The sequence below is a fragment of the Argopecten irradians genome, chromosome 5 (genome assembly GCF_041381155.1).
Source record: "Argopecten irradians isolate NY chromosome 5, Ai_NY, whole genome shotgun sequence".
Taxonomy (NCBI): domain Eukaryota; kingdom Metazoa; phylum Mollusca; class Bivalvia; order Pectinida; family Pectinidae; genus Argopecten; species Argopecten irradians.
In genome coordinates, this window is record NC_091138.1 from 20,534,613 (window position 1) to 20,554,913 (window position 20,301).

The window sequence follows — 20,301 nt, forward strand, 5'->3', positions numbered from 1 at the left end:
TTAGATGAAGGAAACCCTGTGGATATAGTTTACCTCGATTTTAGAAAAGCATTTGATACAGTACCTCATCAAATATTGTTGTCGAAATTAGAAAGCTACGGAATAAAAGGAAAAGTACTCAAATGGATTAGTCATTTTCTAATAGGAAGAAAACAAAGAGTAACTGTGCATGGAAATTATTCAAGCTGGAAAGAAGTAAAAAGTGGTATTCCTCAAGGGAGTGTTTTAGGACCTGTTCTATTCCTTATCTTCATCAATGACTTACCTGAACAAGTTAATTCGATAGTTAAATTATTTGCAGATGATGCCAAGCTAATTGGACCAGCTAACCTGGATGGGCAAAGAGATATTCAAACGGATTTAGATAGACTAACATTGTGGTCAGAAACTTGGCAAATCAACTTATATCTGAGAGTATATCCAAAGCTAATAGATTGATTGGTATCATCCGAAGAAGTTTTGACTATTTAGATAAGGACATGTTCACAATCCTGTACAAATCACTCATTAGGCCTCATGTGGAATATTCGAGCTGTGTTTGGAACCCAATATATAAAAAGGATATTATTCGGATTGAAAACGTGCAACGCAGGGCAACAAAACTTGTCAAGACCATGAAAAATTTGACCTACAGTGAACGGCTCAGAAGTTTAGGAATACCAACATTACAATATCGGCGAAAGAGGAATGATATGGTACAAACATATCGAATTATAAAGGACATTGACAGAGTCGATAAAAATGATATGTTTTATGTGGAAGATCGAACTGGAACCAGAGGAAACAGTTACAAGCTTAGGAAAAAAAGATGCCATTTGAATTGTAGAAAAAATTGTTTTTCCAATAGAGTGGTGCATGATTGGAATACATTACCTAACAAAGTGGTGGAATCAAAAGTCTTAAATAGTTTCAAAAGCAGTTTGAATGATCACTGGAAGAACCTGGAGCTGAAATTCAATCCTAATTGTTATTAGTCAACTACAACTGGATCAACATAGTCTATAACAAGAACAAAAGAACTTCTAGAGATTTATTGGGGTTACCTCGCTAATCTTGATTTACGAATTACGACTATATCATTATATAGTGATGTGAGGATTTTGTAGGGTTATCTTGCTAATTCTTACAAAAGAAAAGATCTGATTCCAAATCTTCAAAAACATGATACTATTATAACGGACCACGAAGAAATTTTAAAAGAAATACACACATTTTATAAAGATTTGTACAGCTTCAGAGAAGTTACAAATATTAATCTTGATGAATATCTTCGAGGTTGTAATGTTCCTAAATTAGTTGAATCTGAAGCTAATAGTATAGAAGGTCTTATAACACTAGCAGAAGCAGGTAATGTACTTAAAAAAATGAAAAACAATAAAAGTCCTGGTTCCGATGGTTTTACGGCAGAATTTTTCAAGTATTTTTGGAAAAATCTTCAGCAATTTTTAATCAGATCTATAAATTTTGGATTCTCAGTTGGGCAGCTTTCCATAACCCAACGACAGGGCATTATTACATGTATCCCTAAGGGAAATAAACCACGTAATCTAATTAAAAATTGGAGACCCATATCCCTTCTAAATATCACATATAAAATAGCTTCTGGAGTAATTTCTCAAAGAATTAGATCAGTTTTAGATAAGTTAATAAGTAATGACCAAACAGGCTTTTTTATAAGACCGTTACATTGGGGAAAATATCCGTACTTTATATGATGTGATGCATTATGCTGAAGATAAAAATATTCCAGGGATGTTACTATCAATTGATTTTGAAAAAGCCTTTGATTCTGTATCATGGATTTATATTGAGAAGGTCTTGAACTATTTTAATTTTGGGAATGACATAAAAGCATGGATAAAAATATTACACAGCAATGTAAGTTCCTCTATAAATCAAGGTGGTAATATTTCCGCCCCAATCTCCATCCAACGCGGTTGTCGTCAAGGCGATCCAATCGCTTCTTACATTTTTATTCTTTGTGTTGAAGTTCTTGCAGCAAAACTTAGAACCAATAGAGATATTAAGGGTATTGCAATAGAAAACACGCATATTCTCAATTTACAGTATGCTGATGATACTGGGCTGGTGCTCGACGGCTCTGAGACTTCATTAAAGGAATCTATATGTGAATTAAACAAATTTTCTGAGATATCTGGGCTTAATATTAATGCTGACAAAACACATGTTATTTGGCTAGGTAGTAAAAAATATAGTGATGAAACCTTCTTACCAGATGCGAATTTACAATGGGGTAGAAATAAGTTTACATTTTTAGGCATTGATTTTTCAGTTGACTTAACAGAAATACCTAGGCTGAATTTTGATAAGAAATTAGTAAAACTCAAAGCTCTGATTACATCATGGAAAAGGCGGAATCTAACACCTATTGGAAAAATTAACATTATTAAATCACTCCTTATCTCCCAGTTTAATTATCTTTTTATCACCCTGCCAAACCCATCCGAAAAATGTATTGTCCAACTTAACTCTACTATTTTTAGCTTTCTCTGGAACGACAAACCTCATAAGATAAAAAAAGATGTTTCTATTCAAGACTATCTAGATGGGGGATTAAAGATGATTGATGTTCAAGCCTTTATAGAATCGTTGAAACTTAGCTGGGTACGGAGGCTACTTAATTCATCAGGAAAATGGACCGCATTACTGAACTCGATGGTAGATCTGAAAAAATTACAGAATTGTGGAACTGGTTTTATTTCTATTTGTATATCTAACTGTTCAAACAAATTTCTGGAAAGATGTTTTTCGAGCTTGGGTGAAAATGAATGATTCCAAAATGTTTAAGAAGAAATTGTTCGATCAAAACTCAATATTGAGAACCCCTTTATGGTACAACAGAGACCTATTAATTGGCAAAAAAGTCATTTTTTACAAAAATTGGTTTAATGCTGGCATATTTACATTTAATGACCTAATTAAAGACCCCAGTAATCTCACATTTTATTCTCTTGATGAGTTTCAGAACATATATAACATTAACACAAATTTTCTCCATTATAATGGACTGTTATCAGCTATCCGACGGTTCCTTGAGATATCAAACTCGTTGTTACCATTTCAGCGAACAGTTCAACCATCTATTCCCCTGCTTTTTGAAATTTTTTTCAGAAATAGAAAAGGCTCAAAAGATTTTTACAAATGTCTTATTACACCAGCCACTGTACCAACTGGAATAACGAAGTGGGGACAGCAATTTAACTATGACACAGATAAATGGAAAAAAATATACAGAATTCCTTTTTTAGTCTCCCACAGTACAAAGCTACAGTGGTTCCAACTTAGAATAATCCACCATATATTAGTCACAAATAATTTCCTATTCAAAGCCAAGCTAGCTACAAGCCCTTTATGTACATTTTGTAACAACGCAACAGAAACGATAGTCCATTGTCTATGGGAATGTATAGAGGTTCAGAGCTTATTACAGGAACTTGAAACTCTAATGGACATTCTATTTATTCCTTTTTCTACAAACAAAGAATCTCACCTATTCGGAATTCTATCACCAAATACTAATCCAATTGATAACGAAATAATCATTATAATAAAACACTACATTTATAAGACTAGATGCTTAAATAAATCTTTAAACCTAAATGCCCTTATTAATACTATAAAGGAGCACTTATCAGCTCTGAAATTTTTAAACAATAACAACAATCAAGGGAAAAAACAATTGTTTGAAATTAATTTAAGGAAATGGAAACCATTATTAGAACTTTAAATACATTTTTTTTTCCTTATGTACACACATTTTTCAATTTAATTTTATTAATTAATTTATTATATATACCAAGTATATATATACATATTTACATACACATTACATGCATGTACATGTATACGTACTTATACATATATCTATATCAACACAATAACCATATTACTATTAACAGACTGTTTTAAGTTTTTCTTTGACCCTTTCAGTGCCGAATTAAGATATAAATTTCCAGTCAAAATATTTAAATACAATTTCCTTTCTCTAGAGTATATTAAAACTACAATGATTGAATCTCCCTACCTCCTCTCCCCTCCCCTTTCTAAACTTCTCTTGCTTTGTATCTCCATATACAGTATTCCATTTCTTTTTGTAAATTTTTTTTCTTGTTTCTCCATGTGTATGCTCGTGTGTATCTGAGTGTGACTTGTGTGTGAATGAAGGTGAGAGACTGTGTGTATGTGTGAGTGAAAGTGTGTTAAGGTGTGTATAAGAGTGTGTATAACGGTGTATGTGTACGTTTATGAAAGGCAATAATGATGATGATGGTTGATGATATGACGATAAGGATGATGTTGATTTTGATGGTAATACTTATGATTATTAATGATAATGATGTTCATGAGGATAATGATCAGGTGCTGATAATGATGATGATGATGATAATGATAACATATTAGTATTGACAATGATAATGATGATGATGATAAGATGCTGATAATGATGATGATGATAATGATGATAATAATGATGATTGATGACAAATGATTGCTTTTTGTTTTTATACTACATGTATGTATAAATGCCTTGAAAAATAAACAATTACAAAAAAAAAAAAAAAAAAAGATCTGACCTGAATATGAGGTTTTCTAAGGAATGGATTTGTATGCCATATAAATATAAACGTAATAGGAAGGAAATGAACGGACTACAAAGGATAGACTTTTTTATCATTTTATTAATTTTAACAACTCTCTCTTTGCATGCGCAAACCAGAAAGTGAATAATGAACATTTATTTAGGACAGTCATTAGCTTGAAGCTATCATCAAGACTGGAAAAACAGTGCGAACAGTGCGAACAGTTTGTTAATGACGATGATGTGGTCAAGCCATAGAGGTGAAATTCACACATGTTAACACTATTAACAATTACGGACCGTCGTTCTTGGTCGCATCATCAGCTTGGGTAATTTTATATTATAATTAGATAAGTATTTACGCTTCAAAGAAACATCGTTGGGAGTACAAGATAGTGAAATTGATATACAAATTAAACAAGATGTCAGTGGTCAACCTGTAGGTAGTAGCAATAAAAAAAAGAAGTAGGTTATTATTACCAAAAAGACACAAGGTTAAGGTTAGCGAGTTAATGTTAGATCTTTCTGACGATAGGCCAACACTAATTAAACCAGCAGTAACCGAAACAAAACGTATCTGGATGGATAACGGTAAAAGTACCATAAGTTTTAAAGAGAAAAGTGATATTTTTATGGATAAAAAACTGTGCGGAAACACAATGTGCTATGTTCAAGATTTATTACAAAAACAATTTCCAAGTATAGGCGGAATGCAGGATACAGGTTATGTTCCAGTGTTAAAAAACAATAGGTGGGATTACGCTTTAAAAATGAAACCGAACATATTGCCAGCAGCACAAATTCATCATACAGGTGAGGATCATTGGGTAGTTTCAGTAAAAGAGAACGACGATGGGGATATTTATTTACTTGATAGTTTAGTAGGTAATGTAAAACAAAAGGGTCATTTGCCAGCTTCACTAGAAATGCAGATTTCATTAGCGTATGGGGAAGATAGGAAATCAGTTAAAACTATTGTTCCAAATATCCAGCAACAAACTAATGGGGTAGATTGTGGGGTTTTCGCTATTGCAAACTTAGTTGAATACTGCTTTAACGGTTATAATGGGTTACAAGAAGCAAATTATGATACAGACTGTATGAGACAACATCTAGTTAATTGCATTTCAGAAGGGGTTTTCTTAAAATTTCCTAAGAAACACATTAAATCCAGAAAGAAAAAACAAATTCCAAATTTAGTCTTCGACATCTTCATGGATTGTGAGGCAAATGGTTGTCATCTCTCTAATGTTTTCGACGATATGGTTACGTGTGATGCAGGTTGTAACGGATGGTTCCACAATAGATGCGTTTCTGACGATTCCAACTTGCATTTTTCTAGGGATAGCTTTATTTGGAAATGTAGCAAATGTACCTAATCATTGTAGAGTTATACATAGATATATGTACTAGAGCTACATTATATGAAACGGACTATAGTTATACTATAAGCGCTTTATTGATACAGACTATAGCGAAGCCTCGCTTCGGGGTTACCTGCCAAGATGGCTGCTGTGTACTAACGTGTTTTGTTTACCATGCCAATTGAATACAGTTATACAATTTACCAGTGTCTCTACGTCATTTATACAACAACACAACAATCATACTCTTAGTAAAGCAAAACAGCTCGTAATAAAATAAATAAAACAATTAAGGATTAACCTATCACTTTGTTACAGATACAGAAACAGTGGCAATATTGTAAAATATTTATACATAAACGTCAAATAACTTAAGATTGTAATAAGTTAGTTATTGAATAGACCATTCAAAATAAGTAGGACAATATAACATAAAAAATAAAATAAAAATGGACTCATAGTAGAACCACGTCCTCGTCGTTGAGTCTGGAAACATATATACATAGGTTAGGTATACAGTGTATATGGCTAAAAGTTCTACAATCAAATTAGAGTTAGCTCCCGTGGTACGGGTTCGGGGATCTTGAGACTGCTTGTACGCCATCGCCGTGATACATGATAAAGGCAAGATTTTGCATATGTATCAACTGAAATCTTTAAAATTCCTTTGCAATATCAATCATATATGCATAATTGATTACAAGAATACAACAAATATTATAAAAAGCCTTTAAATAGCTAGTATGCATCAAAATTAATGAAATTTCACGGTTGATTGCGGCGTACAAGAAATCACCTCTTGAAAAACGAATATTTGCAATTATGAGAAAAATAAAGAAAATTTGACACAGTGATGTAAAATTGGATTCCAAATCTAACCGTATCATAATTATTATCGTAGCTTGTTTTATTGTCGAGTAATATGTAATAAACATAATTCCTGGTACGGGGATCGGGTACGGTATCGGGGACGGCGTACACGAAATCACCTCCACCAAAATATTTGTTAGGTATTACATTTTTTCCTGAATTATAATTAATTGCTTTTTACAATAATGTTTTAAAAATTATGAATGTATGAATAATCGTTATGAAATTGGAGGATTTCTAAAATAACAAATATTTTGTATAAAATTTAATTATGTTAAAAATATGTAGACTTTTGGGTTTAGGAAATATGTACATTGTATTTTATAATGGGAGCACTCTAATTATCTCCCCTGCTTGGTATACGGTATCGGTCATGGTACTGCATGTATTACTTTAACTTTACATTCAAGTTTATTTAAGAATTGCATCTGCAAATTTTTATCGCTATCAAAATATTTTAGTAAAGATTTTTTTTTTAATTTTTATGATGGAAAGTGAAAAGTATATTTACAATAAACTGGAACCGGATATTTTTTAAATATCAGCTTGAATTTTAGTAGTACGATATTCAATTCCTGTTTACTTACCGCGGGATGATTTGTGTGTGCTTGTTAAAATACGGTGAGTTTACATTGTTATTTGGTTACTTTTGTGTGAAAAAGAAAAGCAAAATTATTTTGAAATCACTGCATTGTTTTCACATGTATTTAAGCTTAAGATGAGTCAGATCGTTCGTTTTGATAGGCATTTCCGAAATAATATTCAACACAGGCTACTGTACAGTAGCCTACCGATGGTGAACCAATATATAGACATTGTCCGAATTTTATGTTTCTGACGATATATATCTAGATATAGGTATAAACAGGGTGATCTGGAATATATAAGGAACACGAGTCGACCCTTGAGATGAGGTAAAAGGAACCACGATTGGTATCTTTATAGCTACTGTTGTAGCGGAAAAGATATCAACTTCTGGGTGACTTTTCAGTCAGTCAGAAGGTGATATCTTTTCCGCTACCACAGTAGCTAGTATCTTTACAGATACCCCACAAAAGGTATAGTTTCTGTGGTATCAGGACATCTCGGCACTTGAAGACCTCGGCACTTGGGGTTGGAGTCACTTCAGCACTTTTCCGAGATCTCCTCGGCACTTTTGTCAGATATCTCGGCACTTGTCGGTTTGACATTTTGTCAACAGTATACATAATTAGTATATAAAGTTTCACTAAAAGTCCTGGATATATAAAATTCCCCTTCTTATGTGTATGCTTCTGTAGTTATACATGTTGACAGAATACGAACATAAATTGAAAAAAAATAAGATTGATTACAATTTGCGGCACTTTTATTTTGAGTTACACAAATATATGTAAATACATGTACAAGATTATTGAATAATTCTTATTTTTTTTTTATTCTAAGCAACGTTGTTTCATAAACACATACGTACCGCAGACTGGTACAATAATAATGTAGTTAAGTTTTCTCTGTTCATAATTCACTGCGTTTTTTGTTTATATAAAGATCGTCAGTTGTCTCTCATATCATACAATAATTACGGCAATAACATCTTTATAAACTAGCTGCCAGTGTTTAATGGTAAAAGATGCATGGAGAGTATTATGCTGTCGACAGACTTTTGAAGTGTGTAGTAACTAAAAAAATATTGTCTAAATCGCGATCCCGTAAGAGAATGCAAAATGCTTCAATTTCTTAATTTTAGCGTTTTTAAAATAAATAGAGTAGACTATTCATAACTGGAATATTTGCAGCATATTGATCATCGTATCGTTATAAGTTTATCATGCTTATACCAACAACAAGATTAAAGCGCAGTGTATTTGACACGGACACGTGCAATTTTATGTAATAAATCTTTCACTGAAGTATGGCTTTTGCGAGACAGTCGCCGTGACCGGGTATAATTGACAAGCAAGCGACTACAGAGGCCCCGCCCCTACCATATCATTGGCTACTAGCCTCGATGTTCACGTGTCAGTCAATTATAATTACCAACTGATTGACGAGGCATGTTCCTTATATTGGTTACTGAATCTGTGCTCCAGACGAAATACGCTCAGATTTATTTCTGTAACCAAAAGGAAGCATATGATATGCAATATGTTGCTATAAAGAGATCTTTAGTCATATTTTGCAATCATGTTCATTTACGTTGGACTGTCCTTGTATTTTGGCATACCGGTAACCAGAAATAAATACCATCTACTTAAATTTGATGTATACTCCATATGAACGGAGTAAATAATGAACATCGAACTATAATTAGATTGTTGTAAAATCTTGCTTGCGAAATTGAGATATGTCACTGTCCGATGCACGTTCATGTCTTCTTATCAGTTCTGCCGCAACAAATCATTGTTAAATAACCTAAATGGAATTTTTTCGTTACAAAATTTCCAATTATTAGTTTACAATAAAATTTGTTACAGGGAAAGAAAATCATATTTAAATAAGGTTGTACAACCGTCTATATCTTCAATATGTTGTATCCAGTATTTTCAGTTATAAATAAATTATTAGGTAACTGTACATGTGAATTACCGGTAATATATTACGATGTTGAATTGACCAAATTACTAAAAGTAACAATCGTTGGAACAGCGATTAAATGCGGCATATGACACTGGAAAATTATACTCTAGCAGAAATTTAAATCTCTGACTCAAGTAAAAAGCATGATTATCAGAAGAGTAAGCAAATGATCAATTAGAAATTTGTAGGTAAAATTCAAGTTTAATCCAAGACAAACCTATCAGCACAAAATAGCCGAGAATGAAAACAGAGCAAGATTCAGTACGAAAAAAATCTGACACATACTTTATTCATTGCACTGTTTTCTTGTCCAGACCGTGTATTGATACAACTTAGTCAAAAGATGTTGTAAAATCAATCAATCGACGTTTATTTATTGTTTTTTTTTTTCAAAACTTCACAGTTGGTCTCAGTAACAACTTACCTGGCTTTAGTCAACATTTTATACAGAGATCTAGAGAGCATGGTAATTTTCTTGTGTTTGTTAAATGTTTGTGATAACAAAAAAAACAAAAACACAAAAACAAAACCTGAAAAGTTAAGTAAATTAAGCCTTTAACACGGTTGAAATCAATTCTTTACATTTGGTTTTAATTGTAAAATCAAATTTCCCAACATTTTACTATATTTCATGCATTTTAACATATTTTAGTTGATTTTAACTGGTTCGTTTTTTAACCAAATTGACTTGTGATCGTAGAAATAATATTAGCAGATTCCATAATAATTGAATGTTTATTTTCAGTGGCCTTATTCAAGAGATATTTATGTTATATGCATTTTTATCGCCAGCGGAACTTGATATTGACGTCAAAGTTCTGTTACACTGTATTTTGATCGTCTATTCACATATGAAAGGGCACTTATATTACCACGGAATTTATGGAAAATTCTTGAAAAACGAATCGTGAAATTCGATCGAAAAATATTCAAAATGCATTAAATATTATATATAAGTAAAATATCAATAATATATTAAAACGTTTAAATGCTAATAAATTAGAAATATGTTTGTTCCACAATTATTGTATCATGACTGAAATATAAATATAACAACTTTTTAACAACTTTAATCGGTCGTCACTGCTGTGCATCTGACACAAACAGTTTCATAAATTCGGAGAAAACTATAGGAAGGAAAGTAAATATTTCTAAAAGTGCCGAACATTCCAAATGCCGAAAATAAAAGTGCCGAGATTACCAAGTGCCGAATATCAAAGTGCCGAGGTCTCCAAGTGCCGAGACGTCTATGATTCGATCCTGTAGCCCAAACTGTTACATGTGAATAAGGAAACGCGCGCACATCATGAAGATCAAGGCTAACCACTCAGGCCCTAATAACGTTGGGGTCAAATCATCCTCTATGTGACCGTTACAAAAATGAAGGACTACCTACATTAGAGTATAGAAGAAAACGAAACGATGTTGTTGAAGTGTATAAAATATTAAACAACCTGTCAAAATTAGATAAGAACAAGTTATTCACACAGTCACTCACTAGAACTAGAGGAAACTATATAAGAAACAGAGTAGGACCTCGGTAACACAAGGGATCTTTAGTCGGCGAGTGGTGGATCTGTGGAACTCCTTTCCAAATTCTGTAGTTGAAGCCCCAACTTTAAATTTATTAAAAATTGCTTGAATAAGCATTGGTGCAAAGTACCCTTTAAGTTTTATCCTAAATTTTATTCTGTGCAACAGGATTTCAGTGAGTTTTCAACACAAAACGTGCCAGAATTAGCTGATATCAGCTAACGATTGACGTCTATATGAAGAGGTATCAGGTATGCATGCTCTATCAGACGACCTCCCACCAGCTACCCATAAAACCACATAAAGACAATGACCATAAACACTGACCAATCAAAACTCTAGAATCATATACGACCATCATCACATAACAGACAACAATCATACCTGGAATAAGGTTGTGGACACAAATGTTCACATAAAAAAACCAAGTAATTCCTTTATATATAAAATCAATAACCGTAATGTCCTTCCTATTTTGACAGGTGTACATGTTGCTTGGCTGGGTTAGGTCCCAGATGAAGGAGGGAGTGTGATATATAATGTTGATATAAAAATTGTTTTCACTAAAATATTTGGACACATGCAGTTTCTCCAAAATTACACTATGGAAAATTGTATAAAGATAAGACCTAAAAAGATTTGACAATTTCTATCAGTAGTCCAGAAAAAGTGTGCTGATAATATAACATTTTGATTGGTGGTAACTTAAAGAAGTTATGACCATTTATTTACAGACAATGATGTCAATTGTTAACTTTTAACTTCAAAAGAAAATGAATTTGCATGCCAAATCACAAATGCAAATGGTAGTGATAGTATTTACTTGTATTTACTTCTGTAGTAATTATATCGGATGTATAGTCAAATACTTGATTATTTGTATTCCAGATGCCACAGCCTGGGATAAGATGATTATCACATTTCAGACTAGCATGTGAAGTGGCGATGTCGATTGTTCAAGACAGTGTAACTGACTTGGTCAAACAGCTGTGTGTATTTTATACCAATGATCGAAAGAGGGCATTCCTCAAACAGCCACCGCTTTCTAAAGCTGCCATACAGAAACAACTCAAGAAAAAGGCATATGAAACAATATTTGCTTATTTGGTTGGACCAATAAGGTATGTGAGAACTACAGATGCTTTATTAGAATTCAGGAAGGCAAAAGTACAAAGTCCTGAATGATATTGATCTTTAACTATGATTATATACTACATTGATTGGTAAAATTATAGATAAAGGATCCTCATTTTGTAAGTCATGCTGGGGATGGCCACTCAGCAGTTGAAACATGACGAAAATTTCTTTTCATAATGAAAAATTTAACTGCCATGGATGTTGAGGATCGTCTTTTTACCAGAGATATGAACTACATTATGAGAATCTCTACTGTAAAACCCATCTAGCTGAACACCTATATGCTGGTGTTGGTTCTCTTGCCTTCAATTGATTGGTAGTACGTGGGGGTAATGATTTTATTAAATAAAAAAGTTATCTCCGTAACTACTAATTATATAATGTTGTACTTGGGTAAAGAGATAACCATTAAATAAAAAGATGTTCCATTGGTCTACCTATTGTTTCAGCTATCAGTTGGACCAACATGATCATTTGCATTGGCTGTACATGTTTTTCTGAGAAGTGTAAAATAGATGTGGATATGATACTGATATTGAAATGTTGTTATAGATGGCAGCGGCAGATCTCTAACCAGACTAACCCTGTTGAAGATGAACGTGTCCACATCCTTAGTTACGCCCTCGACCTGAGGTGTAGACGGCGGTATGATGATGCCAACAGACTTGAAGAATTACTGGAGAATCTGGTTCCCTTTGGTAATCCAGATGTCAGTGATGATAAGAAGGGTAATACTTCTGTTTTATATTGAAGGATCTTTCACAATTATATCATTATCATATGTGTTTGTAATAGGAGATTTCAGAAAAGATGGCGATGACGTCACACAAAGGTACATCCGGGCGCTCAAAGGTACAACTCTGTATATCTGTACACATTAACATGGTGGGAACACAGCCGCTTCGATTTTTGTTTACATTTTATTGTAATAAATAGTACGACCATCCGAGAATTGTTACTTTATCTTAATTTCAAAAGGTGTAAAAAAAATTTGTAACAATAATATACAGATATAGATATATGGTATTCATATATTTTACGATGTTTATACTCCATTTTCGGCCGCCACGAGGAAAAACACGGTCGCCATTATGTGTAAACATTGACAGAATATTGCAAATATCAGCTTGAAATTACAAATTAAATTCCAAGTTCCGCAAATATAGTACTGAAACTTTAATAAGCGATCACTGTTTTCTTAGTCTTACTTTGTAAAACACCTTAAGATGTGTGATTGTCACCAAATTAAAGTTTGCTTTTGTAGATCACCCCAAGCGCACGGCAGCCATTACGTACAGTACTGCCGAGATCTCGAATTTCGCCCTTTTTTAGAGTCACAAAATTACGTATTCTAGATAATTTGTTCGTCAGAAATTTTGGATTTTAGCTCATGACATACAAATGAGTCAGTTTATAGTTACTTTTTATCGTATTTTTAAACAAACTTTTAGTATTTTAGGATTTTCGAAGCCGTGCGCAATGTGTCCTGGTCGGCATTTACAGTATTACGATCTGTATTCATAAATCTAAATGGAGTCTATCTAACATGCATTCAAATTATTTTAAAGTAATATCACTTCAATTTGAGACTTCACTAGCAGTCCATGGAATAAAAGCGACTGACATTAAAAAATAAACTCTACAGCATTAAAACTGAACGATTTCACCATTTTAATTTTCGAGATCTCGTCAGCCATACGTTTACGTAAACATGTACATTGCGAAGATCTGCATTATAAGTGTAACACAGTGGTTTATAGCATTCCTTTAAAGGCAGATATACACGGAAAAGAACGAAATATATATCTTTTACAAGTACTTATTGAGATATGTGTTGGTAATTACGTATTTATATTATTAAATTCCCAACTATGGCCTGTGTCCTGAGTAGTCCGCTAAACCTACCTATATTATTAGGCTTTTTTTTTTTTTTTTTTGCCTAATATATAAAATTAATTAAAAAAGCCTTATAATATAGGCAGGTTTAGCGGACTATGTCCTGAGGTGATCTACCAGCGAAGGCTCCATGCACGAGTAATAAAATAAAATGGGCCGTGGTCTGGCAATGTGGTTCACATTTCGTTATATTTAATAGTATTGTGAACAAGTTTTTCATGTATAACAGAAACGTTACACAATAAAACCGTTTGTGGGCTGGAATATGCGAAGTTGGTATTTTTACATTGAACAGGCATATTCATCGTATTTTGTTTCCCCGCTGGTCGATTTCAGGTCTTTCCAGATAAATATATATTGCACAGTGAAGATATCGAGTAATAAGTAACAACATCCAGTCAATTGTTTTATTTTTATCTTAGTGTCAAACAATTTGCATCGTATAAAACACTTCATACAAATAATATTTTCATCAAACGTTAGGTATGTCCAGCTAATGATGGCGTACTTAGACAATTAATTTACATAATAAATATACATGTAATTACATGAAGCAAAGCATTCTATAACGTTGCATGGTAAAAGTAAATAAGGATTTTGAGAGGAATTATCTGACATTAATTTGAATTGGTTAAAAATATCTACTGTATATATTCTGAGTATAAACTAAAAGAGGCAATATCGTAAAAAACATCATTCAGATGGTAAAGAATACCAGTTAGTTAAAGACATTTGAATTACAGGCCATATGCATATTGTTTGAATTTGTCTTCACAACCATTATTATGTCATCATGCCAAAAACGGAGTATTTTGATAAAAACGACGAAACAATACGACACATTCTAATAATAGATCAGTATATATCAAATCTTGAATTAGTGTCAAATTTTGGAAAGACAACACATGGACATATACTGTATATATTATCAATAGTATATTTTATTAAATACTGAATAGGATTGATTCACAAAGCACGTGTTAACACAGCATTCTATTTTAAAACAATTTCTTCATAGTTTCCGATGAGCAAGTTGAAGAAGGTTAGTTCGTTAGCTAACTATACTCGTCCCTTTAGTTTTAGATTGTGTCATGCTAAGTAATCATCGCGGCATGTTTGTCAAAGCTGAAAACGATGTCAATATCTACCAACAGATCGCTTGATGGCAAATCGATGCCGAAGTGTATCATATCGCTACCGAAGCAGATCATATCGCTGTCAGAGCGGGATCGCTGCCGGAGCGGATAATCTCGCTGCCGGAGCGGGATCGCTACCGGAGCTGATGATCTCGCTGCCAGCGGGATCGCTGCTGGAGCGAGCATTAAATCGCTTGCGGAGCGGGACCGCCGCGGGAGCGATCTCGCTTGCGCGGATCCGCAGCGAGTTCCGGGCGAGTTCGCTCGATTGTCGCTCGTCGCTCGCGGCGCGATTTAGTGCCGAATCACCCTTCAGGTAGTGTATCAGTGTATGATATTAACTAACGGTTGTATGGATAGTGACTTCACAATGTACACCTATCAGTGTATGATATCAACTAACGGTTGTATGGAAAGTGACTTCACAATGTACACCTATCAGTGTATGATATTAACTAGCGGTTGTATGGAAAGTGACTTCACAATGTACACCTATCAGTGTATGATATTAACTAACGGTTGTATGGAAAGTGACTTCACAATGTACACCTATCAGTGTATGATATTAACTAACGGTTGTATGGAAGTGACTTCACAATGTACACCTATCAGTGTATGATATTAACTAACGGTTGTATGGAAAGTGACTTCACAATGTACACCTATCAGTGTATGATATTAACTAACGGTTGTATGGAAAGTGACTTCACAATGTACACCTATCAGTGTATGATATTAACTAACGGTTGTATGGATAGTGACTTCACAATGTACACCTATCAGTGTATGATATTAACTAACGGTTGTATGGATAGTGACTTCACAATGTACACCTATCAGTGTATGATATTAACTAACGGTTGTATGGATAGTGACTTCACAATGTACACCTATCAGTGTATGATATTAACTAACGGTTGTATGGATAGTGACTTCACAATGTACACCTATCAGTGTATGATATTAACTAACGGTTGTATGGATAGTGACTTCACAATGTACACCTATCAGTGTATGATATTAACTAACGGTTGTATGGATAGTGACTTCACAATGTACACCTATCAGTGTATGATATTAACTAACGGTTGTATGGATAGTGACTTCACAATGTACACCTATCAGTGTATGATATTAACTAACGGTTGTATGGAAAGTGACTTCACAATGTACACCTATCAGTGTATGATATTAACTAACGGTTGTATGGATAGTGACTTCACAATGTACACCTATCAGTGTATGATATTAACTAACGGTTGTATGGATAGTGACTTCACAATGTACACCTATCAGTGTATGATATTAACTAACGGTTGTATGGATAGTGACTTCACAATGTACACCTATCAGTGTATGATATTAACTAACGGTTGTATGGAAAGTGACTTCACAATGTACACCTATCAGTGTATGATATTAACTAACGGTTGTATGGATAGTGACTTCACAATGTACACCTATCAGTGTATGATATTAACTAACGGTTGTATGGAAGTGACTTCACAATGTACACCTATCAGTGTATGATATTAACTAACGGTTGTATGGATAGTGACTTCACAATGTACACCTATCAGTGTATGATATTAACTAACGGTTGTATGGATAGTGACTTCACAATGTACACCTATCAGTGTATGATATTAACTAACGGTTGTATGGATAGTGACTTCACAATGTACACCTATCAGTGTATGATATTAACTAACGGTTGTATGGATAGTGACTTCACAATGTACACCTATCAGTGTATGATATTAACTAACGGTTGTATGGAAGTGACTTCACAATGTACACCTATCAGTGTATGATATTAACTAACGGTTGTATGGAAAGTGACTTCACAATGTACACCTATCAGTGTATGATATTAACTAACGGTTGTATGGAAAGTGACTTCACAATGTACACCTATCAGTGTATGATATTAACTAACGGTTGTATGGAAAGTGACTTCACAATGTACACCTATCAGTGTATGATATTAACTAACGGTTGTATGGATAGTGACTTCACAATGTACACCTATCAGTGTATGATATTAACTAACGGTTGTATGGAAAGTGACTTCACAATGTACACCTATCAGTGTATGATATTAACTAACGGTTGTATGGATAGTGACTTCACAATGTACACCTATCAGTGTATGATATTAACTAACGGTTGTATGGATAGTGACTTCACAATGTACACCTATCAGTGTATGATATTAACTAACGGTTGTATGGATAGTGACTTCACAATGTACACCTATCAGTGTATGATATTAACTAACGGTTGTATGGAAAGTGACTTCACAATGTACACCTATCAGTGTATGATATTAACTAACGGTTGTATGGATAGTGATTAAAGTTTAAGTGACTTCACAATGTACACCTATCAGTGTATGATATTAACTAACGGTTGTATGGATAGTGACTTCACAATGTACACCTATCAGTGTATGATATTAACTAACGGTTGTATGGATAGTGACTTCACAATGTACACCTATCAGTGTATGATATTAACTAACGGTTGTATGGATAGTGACTTCACAATGTACACCTATCAGTGTATGATATTAACTAACGGTTGTATGGAAAGTGACTTCACAATGTACACCTATCAGTGTATGATATTAACTAACGGTTGTATGGATAGTGACTTCACAATGTACACCTATCAGTGTATGATATTAACTAACGGTTGTATGGATAGTGACTTCACAATGTACACCTATCAGTGTATGATATTAACTATGGATAGTGGTTGTATAACTAACGTGTATAGTGACTTCACAATGTACACCTATCAGTGTATGATATTAACTAACGGTTGTATGGATAGTGACTTCACAATGTACACCTATCAGTGTATGATATTAACTAACGGTTGTATGGATAGTGACTTCACAATGTACACCTATCAGTGTATGATATTAACTAACGGTTGTATGGATAGTGACTTCACAATGTACACCTATCAGTGTATGATATTAACTAACGGTTGTATGGATAGTGACTTCACAATGTACACCTATCAGTGTATGATATTAACTAACGGTTGTATGGATAGTGACTTCACAATGTACACCTATCAGTGTATGATATTAACTAACGGTTGTATGGATAGTGACTTCACAATGTACACCTATCAGTGTATGATATTAACTAACGGTTGTATGGAAAGTGACTTCACAATGTACACCTATCAGTGTATGATATTAACTAACGGTTGTATGGATAGTGACTTCACAATGTACACCTATCAGTGTATGATATTAACTAACGGTTGTATGGAAAGTGACTTCACAATGTACACCTATCAGTGTATGATATTAACTAACGGTTGTATGGAAAGTGACTTCACAATGTACACCTATCAGTGTATGATATTAACTAACGGTTGTATGGATAGTGACTTCACAATGTACACCTATCAGTGTATGATATTAACTAACGGTTGTATGGATAGTGACTTCACAATGTACACCTATCAGTGTATGATATTAACTAACGGTTGTATGGATAGTGACTTCACAATGTACACCTATCAGTGTATGATATTAACTAACGGTTGTATGGATAGTGACTTCACAATGTACACCTATCAGTGTATGATATTAACTAACGGTTGTATGGATAGTGACTTCACAATGTACACCTATCAGTGTATGATATTAACTAACGGTTGTATGGATAGTGACTTCACAATGTACACCTATCAGTGTATGATATTAACTAACGGTTGTATGGATAGTGACTTCACAATGTACACCTATCAGTGTATGATATTAACTAACGGTTGTATGGATAGTGACTTCACAATGTACACCTATCAGTGTATGATATTAACTAACGGTTGTATGGATAGTGACTTCACAATGTACACCTATCAGTGTATGATATTAACTAACGGTTGTATGGAAAGTGACTTCACAATGTACACCTATCAGTGTATGATATTAACTAACGGTTGTATGGAAAGTGACTTCACAATGTACACCTATCAGTGTATGATATTAACTAACGGTTGTATGGATAGTGACTTCACAATGTACACCTATCAGTGTATGATATTAACTAACGGTTGTATGGATAGTGACTTCACAATGTACACCTATCAGTGTATGATATTAACTAACGGTTGTATGGAAAGTGACTTCACAATGTACACCTATCAGTGTATGATATTAACTAACGGTTGTATGGATAGTGACTTCACAATGTACACCTATCAGTGTATGATATTAACTAACGGTTGTATGGATAGTGACTTCACAATGTACACCTATCAGTGTATGATATTAACTAACGGTTGTATGGATAGTGACTTCACAATGTACACCTATCAGTGTATGATATTAACTAACGGGTTGTATGGGAAAGTGACTTCACAATGTACACCTATCAGTGTATGATATTAACTAACGGTTGTATGGAAAGTGACTTCACAATGTACACCTATCAGTGTATGATATTAACTAACGGTTGTATGGATAGTGACTTCACAATGTACACCTATCAGTGTATGATATTAACTAACGGTTGTATGGATAGTGACTTCACAATGTACACCTATCAGTGTATGATATTAACTAACGGTTGTATGGATAGTGACTTCACAATGTACACCTATCAGTGTATGATATTAACTAACGGTTGTATGGATAGTGACTTCACAATGTACACCTATCAGTGTATGATATTAACTAACGGTTGTATGGAAAGTGACTTCACAATGTACACCTATCAGTGTATGATATTAACTAACGGTTGTATGGATAGTGACTTCACAATGTACACCTATCAGTGTATGATATTAACTAACGGTTGTATGGATAGTGACTTCACAATGTACACCTATCAGTGTATGATATTAACTAACGGTTGTATGGATAGTGACTTCACAATGTACACCTATCAGTGTATGATATTAACTAACGGTTGTATGGATAGTGACTTCACAATGTACACCTATCAGTGTATGATATTAACTAACGGTTGTATGGAAAGTGACTTCACAATGTACACCTATCAGTGTATGATATTAACTAACGGTTGTATGGATAGTGACTTCACAATGTACACCTATCAGTGTATGATATTAACTAACGGTTGTATGGATAGTGACTTCACAATGTACACCTATCAGTGTATGATATTAACTAACGGTTGTATGGAAAGTGACTTCACAATGTACACCTATCAGTGTATGA

At 33.8% G+C, this 20,301-nt stretch overlaps 1 protein-coding gene across 1 annotated transcript; it reads left to right on the forward strand.

Annotated features, from left to right (window-relative positions):
• Positions 1 to 7,383: 7,383 nt before the first annotated feature.
• LOC138324314 (uncharacterized) lies at positions 7,384 to 15,412 on the forward strand. The gene is made up of 4 exons (XM_069269391.1): positions 7,384 to 7,455; positions 11,812 to 12,044; positions 12,613 to 12,788; positions 15,111 to 15,412. Exons 2-4 carry the CDS (start codon positions 11,869 to 11,871, stop codon positions 15,410 to 15,412), a joined length of 654 nt encoding a protein of 217 aa, XP_069125492.1. The 5' UTR covers positions 7,384 to 7,455; positions 11,812 to 11,868.
• Positions 15,413 to 20,301: the final 4,889 nt, after the last annotated feature.

Excerpts from the sequence above, each read along its gene's own strand:
- LOC138324314 (XM_069269391.1), top strand. The coding sequence starts at position 11,869 with ATGTCGATTGTTCAAGACAGTGTAACTGACTTGGTCAAACAGCTGTGT. Across the intron at positions 12,045-12,612 it reads TATTTGGTTGGACCAATAAG|ATGGCAGCGGCAGATCTCTA; the intron begins GTATGTGAGAAC and ends ATGTTGTTATAG. Across the intron at positions 12,789-15,110 it reads TGTCAGTGATGATAAGAAGG|ATCGCTTGATGGCAAATCGA; the intron begins GTAATACTTCTG and ends ATCTACCAACAG.